Genomic DNA, 24064 nt, shown 5'->3' on the forward strand with positions numbered 1-24064 from the left:
ACAACAGCTTTCTGTGCAGCTCAATTGTTCAGTGATGGCAGATTGCAGTGTTCTCTATGCTGCCACAACAACAGCAGTCCATGTGATTGCCAGTTGAAATTTCTCTCAGCTCCCAACTATATGTTTAAATGACATAGATTTAGGAACAAGTTTCAGCAGACAGAGTCTAAGAAACACTGCTCTCTCTTATGATAACGCCCCATGGATACACAAATCCTGCCCACACAGGAAATTACATCCATCATCCTGACAGCCAAGGGTTAAAACATAGACCCCCATCACTTAAAATCACATTAAATGTGTCAAATGTGTCTGGTGGAATCCAGAATACCTGCAAACCGCCCATTCGCTAATGAGCTTCTCAGAACGTGCTGCATTCCCAACAAATGGAGGATTTTCAGACCCAGCCTGTCTTACCTGTCGGTCCAGGGCTGTTCACCACAGACAGGTGAGAGCACCAGGGAGGTGTCAGAGCTTCTACTGTCATGAACTGTCATGTTCTCTTATTCAGTTTGATACCCACAGTGGGCTATCTCAACTCATTCTGTACCACGGGGGTGTCAAGGTACATCTACATTCAGTTCAGGTTGTGGAAAGGAGCCTTCACTACTCTCCATACTCTCCTCCACCGCCTGCATTGTATATTAGCATTACACTGACAGGCAGTCAACAGGAGACCTTCCACACATGCAAATATGAGAGTTACTTTTAGATGCCTTATCATGTGAAGTACAGAGAGGCCCAATCTGACAATGCTGCTTAGTACTAACTTGCCTGGGGCTTTGCTTGCTGAAGGACAGCTATGCATGTGTTGAGAAGACACATAACACTTCGAAGCCTTCACAAAGACCTCGACGAGACCCCACTGTAATCCTCTACACATGCCTACAGCTCCTCCAAGGACACAGGCATCTCTACTGGTCATGAAAACACACCATTTTCCACACGCTCTTCCAACTTGGTCTACGTTACACTGCGGATTCATCAACAAAACATACTATTTCCTGTAGCAAGTTCCTGCCTGCTGCAGAATCCCCTCCAGTTTCTGCTCACTCCATACCCTTCCCTACTTGCCTCCCTACAGGACAGGGGCAACACCACCTGTCCACTCTGACTCACAGACGGGCAGGGTTACCCACGCAGAGTGCTGGCAGAGGACAACCAGTCAGGCCGAGGCCCACTGGGCACCACTCACCAGCCTGGGCATCAGGCCCATGGGTTTGGGTTAAGCCCCAGCTGGCATCCCCCGGTTCCACCCTACCGTCTCCAGGCCCACGGGTCAGACTTGGCTGGATCTGGACCCAGTGTGTGTGCCTTGAGTTAGGTTGGGAGGGCTGGGACTCCAACTGTAATTGCTGGTAGATTAAAAATGCATGATCAGTGCTTAACTATACTGCATTTCTTTCTGTCCAGCTAATAGTGTGAGCGAAACACCAGAGGGGCTCCCAATTTAGAATGCTATGGCTGCAGTTCTCCACCAGCCAGCTGCCCCTATATCTCTCCATATCCCCTACTCTTGTTCAGGCACTACACTTTATTCCGGCTGTGTCATTTGGCAGAGGGCCCCCGTGGTAAAGGTGAGGGGTAGTACAATAGTAAGTGGCTAGTTTAGCCTTGTGTAGCATACTGATAGTGTTAGCTAATATCTGAGGGGATGGTGCTCCTTGGAATGAGGTCACAGCGTAAAGACGGATGGTTGTAATCTAGTTTGTGGCCAGGCCATCTGCTCCAGTCATATGGCGGGTCAGTGCTGGGCCAGCCTAAGGTATGGACCAGAGGAGGGGAGTTTACAGTGCATGATGTTTACATGCACCTAGCCAATCCTCTCTCATCCTGTCTGATCTGAAGTGAAGTGAGCAAGGCCACATGGGAGGGAAGGTGTTCTGGCTCTCAAACCAAGCAGAACGGATCATGTTTGGTTCTCCAAGACTGAAGGGAAACAGTGGGGATTCAACCGGAACAGAACACCCTCCCTTATGACTTACTTATCACTTATTTGACAGTGACATTAAAAAAAATTACCGTCTTATTTGATAAACCTTTATAGGTTGCTGATATGAGGATGTGCGTGTATCTTCAATACTGGTTCATAAATGCCTTGTGATTGAAGATCAAACAGCAGAAGGGAATTAGGAATTCTTCTGATTGCAGAGCTCGGCAAGGGCCCTACAAGATATCCACGTGTTCACACTTGCTGATTGATACAAAAATCATCTCATCTCTGCACTGCTCATATGCTGCCACAGAATACAGAAGGAAGAATACCAATCTCAACAGCTATCGTACCACAGACGTCCTAGTACAACAAAGAGGCAGTAAGCTCATATCATTTGCAGTAACAGATTTGCCAACACAGATGTATTCTGGGGCCTCGGCCTTATCATCATTTCATCTCCCATTAGCTCTGAATGGAGCACAAACACACGCTCTTCTGCTCAGACACAGGGACCATAAAGCACCAGGGGTTATTGACTCCAACAGACTGGGATAGGATGCAAACTGGTTTTTACAGTAGAGGAAGCTATACTGCAACAGACCCATCCAGTATTCACCACGGGACTGCAACTCTTTGTCTTTCTATCGCTAGTCCTCTCCCTCACATCTATCATTTACATTTACATTTAGTCATTTAGCAGACGCTCTTATCCAGAGCGACTTACAGTAAGTACAGGGACATTCCCCCGATGCAAGTAGGGTGAAGTGCCTTGCCCAAGGACACAACGTCAGTTGGCATGACCGGGAATCGAACTGGCAACCTTCGGATTACCAGCCCGATTCCCTCACCGCTCAGCCACCTGACTCCCACATTTACTCCCCCCCCCCTACACACACACACTCACACACACGCACACGCACACGCACACGCACACGCACACACACACACACACACACACACACACACACACACACACACACACACACACACACTCACACTCACACTCACACTCACACTCACACTCACACTCACACTCACACTCACACTCACACTCACACTCACACTCACACACTCACACACACACACACACACACACACACACACACACACACACACACACACACACAGACAAAGCCTTCACATGTGGCAGTTATGGTGGGACTAGTAAATTAAGTTGCTCCCACTAGGTTTTTATTGAAATGTGTGTTCTGGATGTTAAACTGCTAACATGTGGTGATAAAAGCCCAGCCATATTTACTTTAGGGAAAGATCAGAATCGGGGATTGGATTGGCTGCTTAATGGATTCCTTTATCTAGGTGAGAGAATGAGCAATAACCTTAGAAAAAAGCCTACGCTTCAGACCTGAAGGGAGAAATAGACTAACTCTGTAAAGAAGACAGGCATCTACAATGCCCTTGAAAAATGAACGAACACTTGCCAGACCATTTGACCTACGCAACAAATATGTGTCTTTTCATGAGTGGTTTGGTTGTGTCAGAGGTACTAACAGGAGACATTTAAAAACTCTCCCTCACAGACTGTAATAATCTTTTGAGATTTACATGCCACAAATGTTCTTCCAAAGACACCAGCTCACATACCAGCATACGGCTTCAGCCATAGAGAGCCTACTGCTGCATGCCAGCACACAGGTCTGGTCTGGCCCTGAGATCAACAGAAATGGTGATCTGAGGTGTTGGGCAGACACTGGAGATAGAGGACTAAGAGAGAGCTTAGGACCAATTACAGGAAGCCAACTGGTCAGGGTGGACCTGCATAGTATGGCCTAACCTTTGACTTTGATTTGACCCCTGCAGGGTCAAAATAGTAATCGTCATGTTGAGAGACAAGTCACTCTAAAAAAGAAACCTGTAACCGCCAATAGAATCTGGGCTGTGCTTATGTTGCATTTTATCTTTCACGTCTTGTGTGTGTGTGTGTTTGACAGTGTGTGCTCAGAATGCATTTCCGCATGTTTCGCATCCTTAAACGGGCCATGTCCAGGCTAATCAACTGGCACTATACTGGTGGATTGTATGTAGACACAAGGATTGGGAAAAGCTCCTTACCTTATCTGAGTAGACGAAGAACAGGATGAGAAGTATCAGCTCTGCCAACAGGATGATCAACAGGACGATGAAAAACTGCGAGCCAGACAAAGATGGAGGGAACGGGGGAGGGAAGGAGAGAGATGGGAGAGAGCGAGTGCCGTCAGGAAAAGGGAGGAAGGTAGAGGAGGGGTTTAATTCCTTTGCAGATTCATCTCCCACGCACTCCTCTTGTTTCCTCTTCTCTCTTTCTCTTCCTCGGCTAAATATTTACCCAATCTATCCTTCCCAGCATGGGAGCTGCTTCCAGCTGAAAGACTGTTTTAGAAACATCTATTAAAGTCATGTTTATTTTTGAGTTTATTATTTGTGTCAAGTTCCATATGAAATAGCAATCACAGTAAGAATATCCAGAGTTGTTTATTGAATTTTGAAGGTGGCCAGTTCAGTGTCTCATTGAGTACATTCTGTTGGCTCGCCCTCACCAATATGTTTGGCATATTTTCTTCTGGTGTTGAAAGTTTTAGGAACAGCTTGTCTAAAAGGAATGTTGATGCCATGATCGCTGTAGCAGATGTGTGTGTGAGTGAGAAAGTGTGTGTGTTTTTGTGAGTTCTGCTCTCTTTCATGTTTTTGATGTCGGACGAATATACCGCAAATTTACTGTTTGAAAGTAATCTCTTTTAAGCTTGCTTTGGTTTATTTTCATGACAGAAAAGAGGGGAAACCGTAAAGGTTCTCTGAACAGTAAATAAATCCAACCCAAACCGAGCTGTTCACTTAGTATGTTCAGAAACAACAGAGTGGAGCATCCGAGCCAGCTGATCCCTGGAGGAACAGTGGTTCTGGTGCTTTACTCCACTTTAGGGTTACCAAGACAGACAAACGGACTGACAGATGGACTGACAGACCGCCGGATAATCTCTCCTGTCCCCCCCCCCCCCCCCAGTGCCCTCAAACTTCAACCATTAGAACACAGAGATGGAACCTCATATAAACCTCTTGCGCAACTTTTTGCAGATGCTACACTTTTAAACAAACATAATTTTTGTTGCATTTAATAATTGAGCACAGCCTGGTTTTATAAATACATATTGCCATTAGGACTGCTACATAATTAAAACTTGTAAGTGACACAAAGAAGACCAGCTCGAGGGTCTCTTCATTATTCTGAGTCTAATGACTGAAAGCCTGTGTTAGAGTGTTCACTTCCACTGTGAGAGACCCTTGAAGTTGCGGTCTCGTTCTCCCCAGGAGACTCCGTGGTCGGTCGCTAGCCTGCTCTCCCCTGACAAGCTTGTTAGCGGGCAGGTTCTGCTGAGGACACTCCCATAGAAAGTATATCTCACTATCTCACGACACGGCTCAAACTTGGCGACGCTGTCGGTGTGCGTCGGTCAATCGAGGTACTTGACGCGGTGTGAAAAGGTGAGTTTAAACCGGTGTTTTGTTAACTGAAATGTTTAGCGATATAATTGAGCAACAAAAAAGAATGTTATTACGTGGTTTGAAACAAGGTGTATGAATCTACAATAGAAAGGGAATATGTCTCTGATTTGATGTCTGTACCAAGGAGAGAGTACAGCGTGTTTGTGTATGAGCGTGGGCGGATGGTAGAGATCATAGTAACTCACGCTCAGAAGCAGGCACTTGTTCTCCTTGATGGCGCCCAGGCAACCCAGGAAGCCTGTCACCATGACGATGGCGCCGAGGGCAATCACCATGTTGGCGGCGGAGAGCGAGGGAAATGAGGGGGAGAAGGTGGCGAAGCTGCCCTGGGACACAGACAGCCATATGCCCACGCCCAGCAGCCCGCAGCCGCACAGCTGCATGATGGGAAAGACAGAGGAGCAGGTCAGAGGACCACACACACCGCCAAGACGTGTTTCAAAATAACAAGCACCACCTACACATTGGGAGGGAAACTTGGAGGGGCTCAAACTCTGAAGCTCCACCACAAAGTGTTATGACATGCAACAACTGGTTCTGGTTAGGAAGTTTGATATGTTATGGATGAATGCACACACATGTTGAGAGCATATTGGAGATGAAGACTGAATACGCGAAGAAGCTCCGAACACACACTCGTCTGAACACTGAGCTTCATTACCACAGTAGTGACCAGGCAGTCAACCTGTCATTCATCAGCAAGCACCTCCAAATGACCCACTTTTACACCAATTACAGCCAATAAACAGATAAGCTTTGTTTGAGATTAGAGAGGAACAGGGCCAGATGTGGGCTGTTCAAGGCACACCAACCTGGAGCGCACAAGAACATGTTAGACATGAATGAGCCTCTAGGGGGAGCAGTACCCCTGGGCTTCTCCACCACTCTCCATCACTCTGCCTCCTGTGTGTGTGTGTGTGTGTGTCTTTGAGACCCTAGTGATGTCCAACCGGTCTCAAACGCGAGTTCATTAATGCGTGAGCGTGTTCATGTGAGCCTGCTGAAGCACCAGCCATGTTTCCCTGTTAAGAGCAGGGCCAGGCTGGGGTGTCGGCCCAGACGGCAGGGCAGGCAGGCAGGCAGGCGGACGGGCAGGCGGACCAGAATGAAATATCAGCAAGGAGGTAAGTGGTAACATTTCCCCCCCCCGACCTAATGGAATGAAATATCAAACGCAATCTTGCCGTGAGTAAGAAATTCCAATTAGGTGAAATATGGTTAGGTACTGTTTTATATCATCACATTGCCATCCTCCATGTTCTCGTCCCACAAACACCCCCCCACCCCTCCTTCCTTGCCTCATTTTCCATCTCTGCACTGGTGCTCCTGAACACATTAACACCTGTCAGAAATGTATACAGGGCTATACACCCTAACAAACCTGATGCCCGCAGTGGGACACGCACACAGGGCGAAAACTCACACACATACACACGCATACACACAGATGCACGCACGCACAAAATAGCTAGGCTAATTTCAAGTTTTTTTTAAATGCGACGAATGATTAATCCCGTGCGCACACACTGTAACAGTAGGTGCGCGTGGTAAATTACCTGTTTAATTGAACTGACAAACAGCACCTTGGACATGTACTAAGTGTAAAGAGCACTTACAGAAGAGAACTCCAGTGCACCTAACTGTAATCCACACAGCACCGTCCCTGTATCTGACATCAAGAACACCCAGAGACCTCCGCAGTGAGAGCAAAGCTGAAGAGAGTGACAGGTTAAGTGATATCCCCCATACTGTTTGCACTGTATATGTAAGAGCAAGATCGTACACCTCTTGTGAGCATTCAGGAGATTATGTAGAGAGGGAAGGGGGGGGGGGGGAGGGGTCTGAGTAACGCTTGTGTCTTCTCAAAGTGATCTTCCCTCTGAGAGAGTGTGTGAGTGTGTGTGAGCGTGTGTGTGTATCTGACAGTTTGCAGTGGGGGGGTGACAGAGAAGGCCTGTGACGAGACGGTAACCAAGAGAGGTGAACTCATGTCCCTTGTCAGGGGTGAGGAGAGATGGCTGGGTCTCTAATGAGCTCTGAAGGCTGTGGCTATCACCAGACATAAACTGTGGACCAGTCACAGAGTTCACCCCCCCGTCCTCCCCCCCAGTGGTGCCCGCTGAGAGGTGGACCACCACCATTAACCCCTGACATTTACACTCGGGAGTGGGGGTTGGCGGGGCGTGTGGGTGGGCCACCGTCCATGAGTAGATAAGGCTTCATATACATACTGCAGGGCTTAAGGTGAGCTAGCTGACATTTGCAAAAATGGAAAAAGAAATCCATGCCGTTAACAATACGGCTGCAGTAATGGAAAGCGTTTGGCGTGCTGAGCAGGGTAAAGAAGGTTCTGTGCTGTTTGAGCTGCTTGAGCCTGGTGCTGTCTGGAGCTGGAGCCTCTGTCACAAGACAAAGATGAGCACCCTGGCTGAGGTCATGTGATCGGGGCAGGGCTCTCAAGTTTCATCAAAGGTTTTGGTGTGAGATTACCGTACCTGGTGATGTTTTCTGATTTGGCATTTAACTCTGTATAACTCGAGACAACTATCATCTCAGCAGACATCGTCCCTCAGTGTGTCTGCGCCTCGTCCATTGATTGTATATAGGCGGACTAGTAAGTATCCCTTACTTCTCAGTGTGAGAAGTGTTTGAAATGCGTGCGAAATACACAGTGTTGCTTGCGAGCGTGAGAAATGGCTGAAATGATGTGGCAAGAGGACATGGAGAGGAGATGGACTGGACCAACAGTTGAATACCAGGCAACCCTAAAAGCCATGAGCACACTCAAAACACAGCTGTGAAGGTCTTTCTATTTGCTTCAGAGAGTCAGTCAAGGACAGACGAACTTCCAGATCTTCCTGCCTGATCCAACCTTTTTACTGAGTTGTGACTGCATTATTCCACAGTCCTTTTGCGGTGAGCTATAGATTAAATTGAGTCGGAATTGAGTCCAAATTTCCCTGGCATTCCTGCCAGGGTTGACAACATTAGTGCTGTGGGGAGGTCTGAGGACAGGATGGATGCCTCTATTGAAGGGGATAAATGGATCCCTGCTGTGTGGGCTCTGCACCAGGCCCAAGGTCAGGGTAATTGAAACTGTGAGGCATGTTAGAGAGACAGAAAGAGAGACAGAGGGATGGAGAGAGAGGTTTCTACATCACCCTGCCTTACTATGTTATCAGTCGCTACAGTGACCTGCAACCTGATGCGAGATGCCACTTCAATCTTTCCCCCAGGGGCTCCGGAGGACTGGGATGGGTCGGGACTCCTTCAAACCCCTCCTCTCTGAGGAGTCACTGAGAACCAGTCTGGCCAACCAGACAGGATAATGTGTTTGCGGGTGTGTGTGCATTGTGTGTGTGTGTGTGTGTGTGTGTACAGTATGTGTTTATGTACATGTGTTGGGGAGACCATCTGAATTTTGTCCCAGCTCAGTTTAACGATCTGACAGCATACCCTTTACAACAGAGACACCCAGGAGTGTTCACAAAGGACACCATCGTGAAACCTACCCCAGGGAGAGAGTAGAATGAAAAACAGAATGTTAGTGTGAGGAAAACTACAACCCTAGAAACGTTACAGCAGAATAGCCATAAAACCAGGGAGCTGTCTCCTGACGGCTCAGAGGTATAGAGCAGCTTTACTGCTTTATCATCCCACCGCACTGAACCATTCTTCTTCTCTACTATTGGGAAAAACGTATATTCAGCTATGCTCTGGCGTTACCGCGTTTCACTTGGCACTTAACAAACATTGATTTTACACTGAGATCTCGTCATGAAGACAGAGAATGTTGAGCACCTCGAATGAAAACGAATGGTGTCACCTTGTGTCATGGTGTCATACTGTGAGATCCTGTAACAGGGATTTATGGAACAAGCAGAGCAGAGTCTATCAGCCTGTTACATATTCGGTTTGTTCAAAATATTTAAAACTCAGAGAGAAAAAAGACAGTTTCCTATTTTCTGCACTGCATCATCCTGAAACTCAATTACAGTAAGTTAGTTTGAAATCAAATTAGAGAGGGTATCTTTGAAACTCTTCGCGAATCAATTTACCAGGCTAGTCATAAGAACCAGGCCTTTCAGGCAGCTGTCAAACTCAGTTAACTGTGAACCATTGCAGCCATGACTCAGGCAGAATGTCAAAACTCTCCAGTGCAATGTCTTCAGATCGCTGCAACGCAGCATCAGTCAGGACTGAGTTTATTTACAAACAACAAGTTGCTTATCTTCACCCAAATAAAATCACAATCTTCCTTGTGTAGATTGCATCTTTGTTTGTGTCAAATACAGATGTTTGTTTATGTAGATACAACACTGTACTGTACAGTCACGGAGAGAGAGAGAGAGAGAGAGAGAGAGTGAGCGAGAGAGAGAGAGAGAGAGAGAGAGAGGGAGAGAGAGAGGGAGGGAGAGGGAGAGAGAGGGAGGGAGAGAGGGAGGGAGGGGGGGAGACAGAGAGAGAGAGAGAGAGGGAGGGGGGGGGAGAGAGAGAGAGAGAGAGAGAGAGAGGAGAGAGAGAGAGAGAGAGAGAGAGAGAGAGAGAGAGAGAGAGAGAGAGAGAGAGAGAGAGAGAGAGAGAGAGGGAGAGAGAAGAGAAACTAGAGACAGAACAGGGCAGAGGTAGAGCTAGACAGAGGACAGAGACAGAGTGGTGAAGTAGGGGGGTCAGATGGCTGAGCGGTTATGGAGTCTCTAGGGAGCTATTAATCAGAAGGTTGCCGGTTCAATTCTTCGGCCGTGAAAAAATGACGTTGTGTCCTTGGGCAAGGCACTTCACCCTACTTGCCCTGGGGAGAATATCCCTGTACTTACGCTCTGGACAAGTGCGTCTGCTAAATGACTAAATGTAAATGTTCATTTCTCAGCCCCTTCTTGTGTTCCAACTTTCCTCAAATGGAAGGCATTGATTTCGAGATGCAATCATAGCCTAAACAACCCACAGTGAGCAATAAGAAGGACACTACTCTTTGCTTTCCGGTAAATTCTCTATTGCGTTCCGTGTAGTCCTCCCTCTCGGGTTCTTCCCTCACCTCTAGGGCATCCCAGGGTGACTATTGTGGAGCAGATGGAAGCTGGAATTACTGGTCAATTATTAAGGAGAACATGTCTCTCTCTCTCTTTCTCTCTCTCACAACTCTCTATCTAAACATCTCGCTCTACTGTATGTCTCTCTCTCTCTCTTTATATCTGTCTTGCACAAAAAGCAATGTGGGAGGTAACACGTTCACATACTGCCTGGTTAAAGCCTCTGGGTGATAGACAGTGTGTGAGATTTCTCCGAAAACGGACAAACCAACGCATGGACTGTGTGACTGTCTACACAGTTCTCTCTGCCTGTGTGGTTTGCAAGTGGGACTATGCAATGCCCCCAACACCCATTGCTCTGATCTCATGTACCAGCATGGGTTCTGAATGGCTCCACCCAGTCCTGCTGCCCTGCTGCCTTCGGCACAGTCTGCATCAAGCGTCACTCATCAGGGAAGGATCCTGCTGACCTCGGCAGGTTCTGCATGGTTAAAGTCCACTAAAGACTTGATTGACAAGCCGAGTCTAGTCAATGTAGCAGTATTTAGCCGACGCCTGCCGACACAGGACCCGCTCACACACCAGCCCCTGTGTCCTGACACCATGAATCCCGTTTGATTGAGAGCAGCTGGAAGGCCCGTTCAGTCGGGAGTGACTCTAAATCCCTCAGAGCAGGGGGGAGAGAGAGAGAGAGAGAGAGAGAGAGAGAGAGAGAGAGAGAGAGAGAGAGAGAGAGAGAGAGAGAGAGAGAGAGAGCGAAGAACCCAGGCTCCAGGTCGACCTGTCCCACACAATCCTTCCATCCTTCCCTGTCTCATTCCTTCCCTGCCTACACCCTGACAGCCTCCACCATCAGAGGAGAAGGGGGAGCAGGATGGGAGGCTGAAATGGAAAAAATACAAAAAATAAAAGAGAACTCTTTAACGCCCGTGGCTGAATCTCCGGCGGCTCAACAGGACAGTTTAATCAGCACAGGGCGCTGCTGCGCCTTCAATTATGTATCAAAAACAAGGAGGCAGAGCCAGAAATGGAGATAAAGAGAGCAAGCGATTTGGGGAGGAGGGAGGGTTCAGTCTGTCTCCTTGGCTCACCACAGCTGTGGGACGGGGTCAGATGCAGGCGTCAGAGACGTGAACTCTGGGACTGGCCGAGCACCGCAAACACCCTGCACGGAACGCAAGCACGTCCGACGAGGGCCGAGCGCACAGGCAGCTATGCACACAGACACACAGACACACAAACAAACAGACAAACTGACAAATAAGCACAGAACAACAAAGACCCTTGTCAGTGCTCTGAGTTTATCCAGTTGCTTCCATCAAAGAGGACAGGGGAGAGAGGGAGAGAGGGAGAGAAGGAGAGAAGGAGAGAGGGAGACAGGGCGGCTGTCTTCTGTCTTAAACCCACAACATTCCCCCGGCCAGCGACAGGTCCTGGAACACCATGAAAGATCACCCACAGGCCTTGAAGTTCTAATGGGGACAACAGAATAACCACTTACATGGGGCTGATAAGAGAGAGAGAGCGAGTGAGAGAGACTGGCGTCTAATTAGAAGGGAATGTTGCATTTCACTGTTGACATCAAACTGCAACTTTATAAAGACCTCTCTACCTTACGGGGCATGTGAGCGCAATGAAAGCAGACCATATCTGTTGAAATGGGAGCTTTGGCTTTATTAACGCTGCTGGAGCATTAGCCACCCATCCCACCCACCTTCCAGTACTCACACACACACACACACACGCACACACAAACACAATAGTTATGCTTTTTCTTAGACTTGCCAGAGGATAACAGCGTCTGATCCACAAAGACATTCGGCCTCTCCTTTGTGAAAGAGCTTAATGAGAGTGTGTGTGTGTACGTGCTGGTGGCTCAGCAGGCTGGAAGGAGGTTGGGGGTGGGGGGGGGGGGAGGGGGGTTGTGCCAGGTGGACAGACAGAGAGGAGGCTGTGTCACAGCCTGGGGGAATGTCCACAAGGCTCAAGGCTACAGAGGGTCTATTAGACAGTGCCTCATGCTGTATTGTAGCAGAAACAAAGCCTTGGGCCTGAAGCTGGAACGCAGACACACAGAGGCTCTGCTCACATGGACAAGCCCACTGGAGGGCAGCTGAGTAATCATGAACAGCTCTGTGCAGAGAGACACAAGCTCATTGCACACACACACACGCACACACACACACACACAAACACACACACACACAGACACACGCACACAGTGAAGATGCTGAACTCAACATTCCAGGGCAGCTAGCTCCATCCCCTGGGTTTGTAAACAGTGGCTTCATCCTCAGTAATTTGTCCAGTGATGGAGCTGTCCATATGCTGCATGTATGAGCACCTCCTCCCAGCACAGGAAGACAACAACAACAGCAGCAGATTGGTTGTTGTTCCCAGGCATGCTTTGGGGCCTGCGAGACCCAGGTACCGGTTCAGCTTCCTGAGAGCAGAGTCTGACAGCAGAGTCTGACAGCAGAGTCTGACAGCAGGCGTGGGGCCACAGAGCGCTCCAGAGGACCAGGGGACGACCGGGGGATGGAACAGACTGGTCTGTGTGACCTTCAAATGAAGACACAGGGTGCTGGGGTGAGGTGGGGGGTGGGCTGTGGAAGGCTGCGTCTTGACCGAGAGTGAGAGGGTGTCTGATTACTGCAGCCATTCCCTCCCCCACCCCCTGTCCCCACCTCCCACCATCACCCCTTTCCCTACTTCCAAATCCGATCTACTGTCATGGAGACCCATCCATCAGAGCTCTCGTCGCAGTCAAACCTCCGATACCATTACATCACGGCGTGACGGTTGGTAGGGTTGCAGTCGCTCAGAACACACCGACATGCTGGCGTTCGGCTACAGCAACTGACAAACTGCACACGATGAAACACGTCGACAGATGTGGAATGGCTGTCTCCTTTTTCTTCTTCTTTTTTACCTGCTTTTGGCATTTGCAGGATGCGGGTGGCAAACTAAACGAATGCACAGTTCACTTGTGAATATCGAGCGCTTGCTGAGTTTTGGAAACGGTTTCATATGCAGTGCATAACATTGCATGTCCCAGTGGGAGGCCAGACAGAAAATATGCACATCCACTTAAGAGAAAACCTTGCCCTGACTAGCAGAGTAGATACACAGACGTGTAATCAATAGACCTTCTGGTTGGGACGCCACAGGCCACAGGGCCACTTAGAACCCCCACCGGCTTTAAAAAACACTTCCTAATATCCTTATCTTCTGTTTGTGGAGTACATTATTCACCCCCCCAGTAAAACAGTAAAATGTAAGGGAATGGAGGGAAGTCGAAAGACAAGAGAGGGAGAGAGAGAGAAATAAGAAGAGAGAAAGAGAGAGTTTAACAAGAGAAACATGGATATATCATACAGTACACAATGCTGATTAGAGAAGGATAGAAGGTTGGAGGACAGCTTTACTACAGAGTGCAGTACTTTCACCAAACTATTGCTATTGATTCTCAACACTGCTCGCCGTAGAGAAGTCTGGCCAGCTGCTTGGCTGTCTGCTTGAGCCTTCAGGAAGCAGGTGTTTTCTTAAGAGAATATCTTCGTACTCTTGTACTCCTTTCCTTGCCACTTACCCCAGCTGGGTCAAAGACCTGCTGATGCAACACATTTACATGAGGATGCACTGGGGAATACTGAGGAAAACAGTCCACACACACACACGTTCACGCACACACAAACGCACACACGTCCATGTTGAACCTCACATCTGTAAGTGAGGAGCAACTTGTTTCCTAATACATTTCGAATGTAAGAGAACACAGATTCAAAACACAAAACAACACGTTGGGTCCATACTAACCCACACGCACCCCATCAGTATTCGTGAACCAGAGATATCTGGAGGCACAGCCATGTGAATGCTGATGAAACTGCTCTCTACCTGCTGGTGTCTCCACATTTTCAAACGAAGGACCTGAGTGCGTGTCCCTGTACCATTCACCACTACAAAAAGGCGATTTAGGATTCAGCGAGAAACTGAATGAAACTGACTTCAAACTAACACCACTAACAGCACTGTTGTTTACTCTGATACATTTCCGAGGAGACCATTTTATTTGCGGCTGATAGAAAAGTACAGTACACAAGAAAGTGATTGAAAGAGAAATACAGACAGAGGCGGGGAGCCTCCCCTCACAACCAGGCAGGGTTGAAGGAATCTTCTTTGTCAGTGATAATAATGGGGGGGTTGTATATTATATGAAGATATCACAATACAATTGCGCACTCCAGCCTTGAACAGACCCTCTATATTTACAACTCAATTCCCCAAATGGTTATAACACCAGTTCCACAAACACACACAGTGACACACACTTCACCAGAGGGGGCTGTGGCACCCTGCGCTTTGACCTGTGTAAAGGTCAGGTTTTATGGTGGTGCAATGGTGCAGACACAATGGCTGCTCGGATCCCTCCCCCCTCCCCCGGACCAACCGTAATGGCTCATTGGCTGCGTCTTTACAGTCGACGTGCTAATTAGAACAGGTCTTATGGGGTGTGTAAGGGGCCAGCTCTGGTGAGAGACAAATGTCTAGCACATCCCACCGTGGATCTCTGTAGCCCGCTCAGGAACGTCACTGCAGCAGCTCTATCATCAATGGGTGAGGTTTGACTGGGGCCACAGGGGAAGACCTCAGCAAGGTGAAATTGTATGTGACTAGGTGTATGTGTGCGTATTTTATGCACACACATATATGTGTGTGTGCGAGAGGGATCTTGTTAGCCCATTCTGACAGCTGTGTTCTGACAGAATGAGAGCCTGTAATGTGATACAGCTGATGTCCTCCACCACACAAGACCAGAGTATCAAACACTGCCCAGCTCTCTTCTCACCATCCACCATTCTGCTCCTCCCCCCCCCCCCCCCCCGGCCAGCCTCCATTTCCCCGATCCCACCGCCTTCCCTCGCTGGAATAAATGAATACAAATGCCACAGAGGGCAGGGGGAAGGTCCATAATGCCTGCCAATCATGCAAACAGCAGTACGCATTAGATATTTCCCAGCTCCATCAATGAGATCAACCCATTCAGTGGAAACAGCATCTGAAGGTGAAACCTCTTTTATCCCACAATATTACTGTTCCTCACTGGTCTTCCAGGGTTGCCGGGTCAACCCAAGGAAGAAAGACAGACCACACTGAAATATGGATCTTGGCTTGCTCTGAGAATGGCCTTCAAATAAATCAATTCTCATTATTCCAAGGTGGAGGTATGAGAAGATAAATAGAAGTTGCACATTCACCGTATCCTAGGTTACCGTTGCAACGCCCCCGAAAGATCTTGTAATTTTCACCAGCAGAACATGGTCTTGCTTGTTTGATCAAGTGTGTGATCAGCAGGTCAAAGGTCAGCCTCCTGTTTAATACTGCATAATGTACGCTCCCGCGGGCTAGCTAGGGGGGGCTGTAGGTTAGGGAGGGGATAGGAGTGTCCTTCAGATAGCTCAACGATTCTCCACTTCTTCCATACTGATAACCACACCATATCCTGTCAGGGCACACAGGTAGGGATAGGACGACAGGCCGGCATCATACACACGTTCAAAGACGACGCCTTCAGTATGAAGGAAACTCCAGGCGGGATATTGTCTCTGACACGAGGCCAATGCAGTTATGGTTAGCTGGTTCCTGCCCATGAGCGGAGGGCTGCAGGATATGATGACTGGCATGTCATCCTCCACTATAAAGGATAGTAATCCCTAAGACCTTAACCTTTGCCATTTTGCAACACCAATCAATGAGCCTTTGAAGGCTGTCATCCTTCTTATTATAGTCGGCATCACTGGATCCACTTTAAAGAGCCGACATCCCTGTGTCAGATGAGCTAAGGGCCGGGAGCAGACACAAGGATGAACCCCAAATAGGGTGCCCTATTTGCTACTTCTAGAATATCAAAGTTATAAAATATGGATGTCTGTTTTTGACAAATGTTCAGACCCCTTTTCCTAATTTCCTCAGCTAATTAATTTTCCGAGGGATTTACGATGTGAACATCAAAAAGGGAAAATTCACTTTCATTCCGAAAGTTTAACCCTCGTGCTGCCTTCGGGTCACATGACCCAAAGGTTCATAACGAACCATCGTTGTGTTTACCCAATTTTACCCAATACAAAACCAAATACAAATAATTTTCTTTTAACCTTAGCAATGTGGGGGGTCTGAGACAGCCCAACGGTTAAAAGAAAATGCTTCACTTTGTTTTTGTATGCGGTAAAGTTGTCGCAATACGACGGTGGGTCACAATGACTGATGGGTCAGAACGACCCGAAGATAACACAAGGGTTAAAGGTTGAAGACACAACTCAGGGGCTTATTGGGACGAGCTGATCATTTGTTTACTCGGCACGTATATGTTTGTGCCGTATTTAGGTGTGTGTCTGCATGTTGTGTGTGTGTGTGAGCACGTGTGTTGTGTTTGTGTGAAGACGGGAATGATCATACAGAGCAACACAGACACAAATCCCATCCCCAGAACATAATTCCACAGCCAAGGGAGCCATTAGGAACAGCATTCCCCTCTGTTCTCATCACGCTGCTTCACACAGTTCTGCGTTACACAGCTAGAAAACTCAGCAGGGAAGATCAAACTGTAGAAGCAAGCTTTGGATGGCGCAGTTGATCATACATGATCTTGCCTATGGACTGCCAGGGATTTGTCTGAGGGACGACATGTTCTCCTGGGACACATAACTTCATCTGTCCTCTACTGTCGCTGCTGGTGTAGGAGCCGGCGCAGGGGTCAGAGGTCATGGGGGAGGAGCCCAGCGGTCCTCACTATGAGCCCTGACCTCCTCATCTCTCAGATCATCTAACCTTCACATGGATCGAGCCATGACAGAGACAGCTGTGTGTGTGTGTTGTTATTTGGTCCACAAAATCTGTGAGTGGCCCCTGGTCCTAAACCTTTTCCTGGAACAGAAGGGTGTGTGTGTGTGACTAGAGCAGAATGCTTCAGACCTCATAGGTTGCTTTTGTTAACACTGCCCTTGTGGGAACACTCTGCCTTAAGACTGATTTACAGGTGTGCCAAGACATAGAGGACTCCCCTGTTACCCCCCCCCCCCCCACACACACACACACACACACACACACACACACACACACACACAAGCCACCTCATGAGCCAGGTGCATGTCAGAGGCTTGTAAAACTCCACTAGGATTTCCTGTAAACTCAGGCTCTTCTCTCTTGTAGCTTATAGAAAATGCAATGTAAATACAAACCAGGATGTTGTATGTGGAAGCAGACTACTGTCAGCTTCTGAATGGTTTCTGTACTCAAACATTTCTTTGGATGACAGTTGGCTGAATGCAATGAAAAGTTCTGTGTGTAGAATGTTCTGATTGTTCAAAGTCCACTTTCTTTTAGTTTCTCTTCCCCTTTCCTACCTTGCTCCGTCTCCCCTTGTCTCACATCCTCCTATTCCTCTCTTCCCCCTCCCTCTCTCCCTCAGGTCCATATAACAGGGTAAGGTGAGTCGGTCCAGGCACTGACTGAAGGTGGCTATATTTAGAGGCCGGACTGGACCACACAGGGGGTACACTGAGTACTTTACACCACCGCTTACAAGACCATAGTCACACTATTCCGTGTGTGTGTTATGTTTAGCAGGATGGTGTGTAAGAATGGTATGGAACCACATGGAACAGTATTGAGACCACTAACATCACTATTGTTCACTCTGATACATTTTAGAGGAGACCATTGTCTTTGCGTCTGATGGAAGAGTACAGCGTACAGGAGAGAGATCAAAAGAGACATGGAGGTAGAGAGGCGAAGAAAGAGGGAGAGGTCTAGTATTTGCCTAGACTAGGCAAAGACAGAGAGAGAGAGAGAGAGAGAGAGAGAGAGAGAAGCAAAGAGAGAAAGAGAGAAGGTTTTCACCGAGCTCAGACGTCCTGTGCCGAGGCAGAGGACCATGCGTGTCATAGCGATGCCAGCATGCGGGACCATGCACTGGTTGTGAGCACTGCATCCGTAGCAGCAGGGCTGGCATGGCTCACAGCCTCCTTCCCAGAGCGCCTAGCGTAGCAGACGACAGGGAAGCTCCACACTGTGGGGAATCTCAGCGCTCCCTTCCTGCCTAGGCATGACATAGCTGTGATAAATACTTTGTGTGTGTGTGCTTGGCAAATGGAATTACAATGAAAGGGGACAGGATTGGTTCGATTCTTTTTATTGTCATTTTACTTTCAAAGTCATACTTAAATATAGCTACCCTCTGCAGAATTCATTTGATCTTAATTAAATGTTAAAAAGCGTGTGGTTTTGTATAGACAGAGAACATAGAAATGCTGAGCAAGCTACTTATTTTTACGCATAGAGAATCTAGTAGGTAAGTGGATGGATTAAAATATCGCAAATGAATCCAGAAATCACTTGAATACATGATTTAGGAGATTACTTAATGTTTTTTAGCTTAATTGTTTAAAAAAATAAAACATTTTGAGTAGTCATCCTGCAGCACCAAGTGTGTAAACGCCATGAGTGCCTCTATTCATGACTAAAAGGGATTTCATAAGACAATATAGAGCTTTTGATATTCTGATAGAAAATTCATTTTTCATCGACTGCAGAGTGAGTGTTGAACATATCTCTTTGACTGTGCTTAATTCCCATCTAATTACTGGCCTCTCCCTTCGGTGTCGAGGGGGACTTTTTTTGATCTATGGGATTCCTAGTAATAAAAGATAAGACATTTTTCATTAAGTCTGGTCCTCTCGTACACTGAAAACACTCCGATACACAGCATGTCCCTGACCCACATTACCTTCAGAAGCTAGCGCAAATGGATATGAAAAAGAGAGAAAGAAAGCTTGAGCGTTAGACTGTGGGGAAGGCTTCAGTAAAGCTGACTCACACACTTCATGGAGGAAATGGAGAGGGGGAACATCTGGATACCATCCATCTCTAACATTAATTAAAGTCATGACACACCAAAATGCCAGGTTTGGCACACATAAACACACACACATCCACTGAAGACACCTAATAAAGAGAGTTTCCTCCTGAGGTGCCTCCTGTGCTGACCTGAATCCTCAAAGGTGTGTCGTATAAACCCAGCCCTGGGAACAGGGAGATCGCAGGCTCATCTATGTAAATATCTGTATTAATGAAAGAACTCAACCCTTCAGCGGCATCTGTCCATCTGCTTAGTGAGCTTAGTGAAAGAGACCGGGGGCCTTAATCTGCTGCTGTACACCGACGAGAGATTGGGACTAGAGGGACAGAGATCTTTGACGCAGTGAGAAGATTAGTTTGATCGTCTGACTGAGAGTTTAAGCCGAGCCTCTCTCTCTGGGAAACGGAAGCCATCCATAATAGAAACATCATAGCACTACAGCAGTCAACCAGACAGAAGAATGGAGGGATGGAGGGATGGAGGGGAAGACATGAAAGTTCTGCAGCGTTGACGTCATGTTGAATTTTAGGTTTGGAAAGTTCAAGCTTTTTATTTTCCTTAATACAAAGACGGTATAAATAAATGATGTTTGGAGGTTGCTTGTTGACATGAAATATCCTGACTCATCAAATTCATAAACTCTAACCCAACCTTTCAGCCACGGCAGGTTTCTCTCATCACTAATAGTGAAAGGAGAAAACATCATCTCTATGGTAAAAGGCCTTGACAGATGAGGCAGCATTCTCACATACTCAATCTAAACAGTTAAACAGTACTGTTCGAAACTGAATTTATTCAGCTTATTTTCCATTCACCAAAAATGCCTGAAAGAATACTGAGATGACACATAACATTAATAATGCTGCTTTTATCGATTTTCGAACCAACCTGTAAATAACTTTTCTTAGTATCAGTATCTGTACTTCTCTCTTCCCATTTCCTCTCCTTTTCTCACCCCTATTTTTATATTCTCCTCTTTTAATTTCCTTTCATCTCATCCCCTCTACTGCCCTGTCCTACCCCGCCCCGCCCCGCCCCTCCCCTCCCCACCCCTCCTCCCATCTCCTCTCCTAACACAGACAATAATCACTTAATGTTGCTGGAGTACTCCCCTCTGATCCTCTAGGAGAGGTTAAGCTGTAGACTTCCGATGCCACCAGGGAACAGACACTATAATGGAGCCAGGCTCTGAAATTTTTTGATTATCTCTGGCTCCTTTGTGTGCTGAGCTCATTTCATCTGGCCAGGACACTGGCACAGAGAAAGCCTTTATGAGAGGTTTGACCCGGCGCCCACACTCTGCCCACAGTGGCCAGAAGGCTGTAGAGGGTTAAATATATGTCATATATGTTAGCATCTGAGAGGTGGGAGCAGGGTGGCACCCAGCCTTACTAAGCTATGCCTGCCCCTGCTACTTCGGTCTCCCAGTGGTAAGCATCAGCCAGTCCGCTCCTACTCTGGGAGTCTGTTGGCTGAGCGGTTAGGGAGTCGGGCTAGTAATCCGAAGGTTGCCAGTTCGATTCCCGGTCATGCCAACTGACGTTGTGTCTTGGGCAAGGCACTTCACCCTACTTGCCTCGGGGGAATGTCCCTGTACTTACTGTAAGTCGCTCTGGATAAGAGCGTCTGCTAAATGTAAATGTACTCTTCAGGTCTCGTCATCGGGCTTACAGGTCTGGTGGCCGGATCACATCATTATGAGAGAAGGATTTCTGAAAATGACATGATTTGATCATCCTCTTGCATTTTGCCAGCTGAGTTTCCTGTACAACTCGACAACAAAAAAGAATCTGCCGGAAAAAAGTGGGCAGTGTGTTTTTGTCGACCTAGATTTGTTGTGAAAGCCTGCAGTGAATGTGAAGGCTGCCATGCATATCTCCTGCGTATTGCAAGGCCAGGCAAACAACCCACTATAGATGTTCAACATAATCACATAACAAATGTCATGTTAGCATACCGTACGCGTTCATTATGCTGTTTCTGTCACATAGAAGTACCCTGAATGAGAGAAAGAGAAAGACAGAGAGAGACACACAGAGAGAGACAGACATACAGACAGACAGACAGACAGACAGAGAGAAAGAGAGAGAGAGAGAGAGAGAGAGAGAGAGAGAGAGAGAGAGAGAGAGAGAGAGAGAGAGAGAGAGAGAGAGAGAGAGAGAGAGAGAGAGAGAGAAATTGCACAAATAAGAGCTGTTTTCCCGAGGCAGTAACACTGAGAAGAGATGCAACACAACATTAACCTTAATTCAACAAGCCAAAGTTTGGGCGGGAGGGAGTAGAGGAGGGAGGAGAAGGGGGATGGGAGTGCAAGGCTAAGAGGAGTGCTCATGGGAACTGTAGTAAAATGAATGTCTGAACAACAGACTGTGAGAGCCTTTTTATAATCAATTTTGTAATCCCGGCCCATCTCCCTTTTACGGATAGAGATCCAGCAAAAAAACTCATTTAAAAACTGGTGTTGAATAAGAAGCTTCCCCTCCAAAAAAAACCTGGGGGCAGAGGACAGCAATTACAGGCAAGCAAGAGCCACTAAATACATGCTAATCTGCAGCGTGCTGTGTGGACAGGCACAGTACAGCGGGAAGGTGAACCGTGCACAGGGTTGGAGCTGGGCTGGAAGGCGGCAGTAAAGATGACCGGGAGGCCAGGGCTTCCGAAGCAGCTCCCCTCTGCTCTACAGGGTTATAGCACAGCTCCAGCTGGGCTGGGCAGGCCAGCGTGGCCCCCAGGTCTGAGACAGAGCTCCTCTGCACCACCAACCACCATCACCACCACCCACCAACCACCCACCACCACCACCTCCACCACCACCACCACCTCCACCACCCACCACCAACCACCCCCACCACCACCACCTCCACCACCCACCACCACCACCCACCACCATCACCACCACCACCACCTCCACCACCCACCACCACCCACCACCACCACCCACCACCCACCACCCACCACCACCACCATCCACCACCCACCACCACCCACCACCCACCACCACCACCAACCACCACCACCATCCACCACCACCACCATCCACCACCCACCACCACCCACCACCACCCACCACCACCACCACCACCAACCACCACCACCATCCACCACCCACCACCACCACCAACCACCACCACCATCCACCACCCACCACCACCACCACCACCAACCACCACCACCATCCACCACCCACCACCACCACCACCACCAACCACCACCACCATCCACCACCACCCACCACCACCCACCACCACCAACCACCACCACCATCACCACCACCACCACCACCAACCACCACCCACCACCACCACCAACCACCACCACCATCCACCACCACCACCATCCACCACCCACCACCACCCACCACCACCCACCACCACCACCACCACCACCAACCACCACCACCATCCACCATCCACCACCCACCACCCACCACCACCACCAACCACCACCCACCACCACCTGCTTGGGGTGAGCCGAGTCAAACTTTCTTTCCACCCAGAAGAATGTGATCGGAGTGTAAAAACCGATCCCGTGTGTGTGTGTGTGTGTGTGTGTGTGTGCGTGCGTGCGTGCGTGCGTGTGTGTGTGTGTGTGTGCGTGCGTGCGTGTGTGAGAGAGAGAGATGTGTGTGACTGACTGGCCACTTTGCCTCATCCATCAGTCTTGGCACAGTAAACCCTGACGCTGGCATATCCCTTGCACGTGGCATGGCTGATCTGATGCTATATTTACAGGCTGACATTAGGCTTCATCATCTTTTCTCCACCACCCTCTCCTTCTCTGTCTTTCCCTCCCACTCAGTCTCCCTCGGTTTCCTTTAACTCTCTCGTGATGCTGCACCACCCCAAATCCTCCTCTCTCCCAATGCCCACCATTTTCTCTGTAAGAGAAACAGAGAGACTAAAATAGTTGGTGAGAGAAGTACCTAGGGAGTGAGAGGAAAACCAGCAGTTCTCTCCATGCCATCATACAGCATGTAGCCCAGAACACTGTGAACTCTGGATGCCACTCCCCAAGATAGCAGCAAGTTTATGTCAGCTATAATATGGTACAACTCCACCACTGTCAGACCTAGTGACCTTTGCAAAGCCAAGAACAACAAAATGATCAGTTGAATGCCTAAATGGATGAATTCCTGGGTCATTTCCTGTCTCCAAACATGTCTGGAGCCCTCAGGAGGTTTGGGGGACAATCAAATGCTGTGGATTTGTAATCTTGGTTTTGATCTCTGGAACTAAAATATTTCTGTTAGTGACGTGAATGGTTAATTAAGACAATTGAGCGGTATGTACAAAAATAATTTCAACAAATGTATTAGCTCACTTACTTTATCTACTGAGCTTCCAAACATCCATCCATATTTACATGCACATGTACTCATTAAATCTGACATATTATTTTGAACATTCAGAATTGCGAAAAAGTGACCCAGCTGAAACTCTCTTTTCGTGTATACAGCATGTGTCTGTTTGTGTGTTTGTTTGCTTGTGTGCGGATGTTTGCATGTATGTGTTTGCTTGTGTGTGTAGAGCACGTTGGCGTGTGTGATTTTGTGTGTTGTGTAAATCCCCTCCCTATATTCTTAATTAGAGACTGCAGTGCTGTTGATCCATGGTGTAATTTTAATTAAAACTCCTTGGTTGCCGATAGAGAGAGGACTTTTAAAGTACTGCTTCCACTCTT

General features: G+C 47.9%; 1 protein-coding gene across 1 annotated transcript in view; it reads right to left on the reverse strand.

Moving 5' to 3' along the window:
* The window catches only part of tspan9a (tetraspanin 9a), a 54126-nt gene that overhangs the window by 8465 nt on the left and 21597 nt on the right, over nucleotides 1-24064 (reverse strand). Inside the window, 2 exon segments of the mRNA XM_062462297.1 lie at nucleotides 4007-4081; nucleotides 5620-5811. Of these exon segments, the coding sequence (XP_062318281.1) occupies nucleotides 4007-4081; nucleotides 5620-5811 (267 nt within the window).

This window comes from Osmerus eperlanus, chromosome 5 (genome assembly GCF_963692335.1).
Source record: "Osmerus eperlanus chromosome 5, fOsmEpe2.1, whole genome shotgun sequence".
Classification (NCBI taxonomy): domain Eukaryota; kingdom Metazoa; phylum Chordata; class Actinopteri; order Osmeriformes; family Osmeridae; genus Osmerus; species Osmerus eperlanus.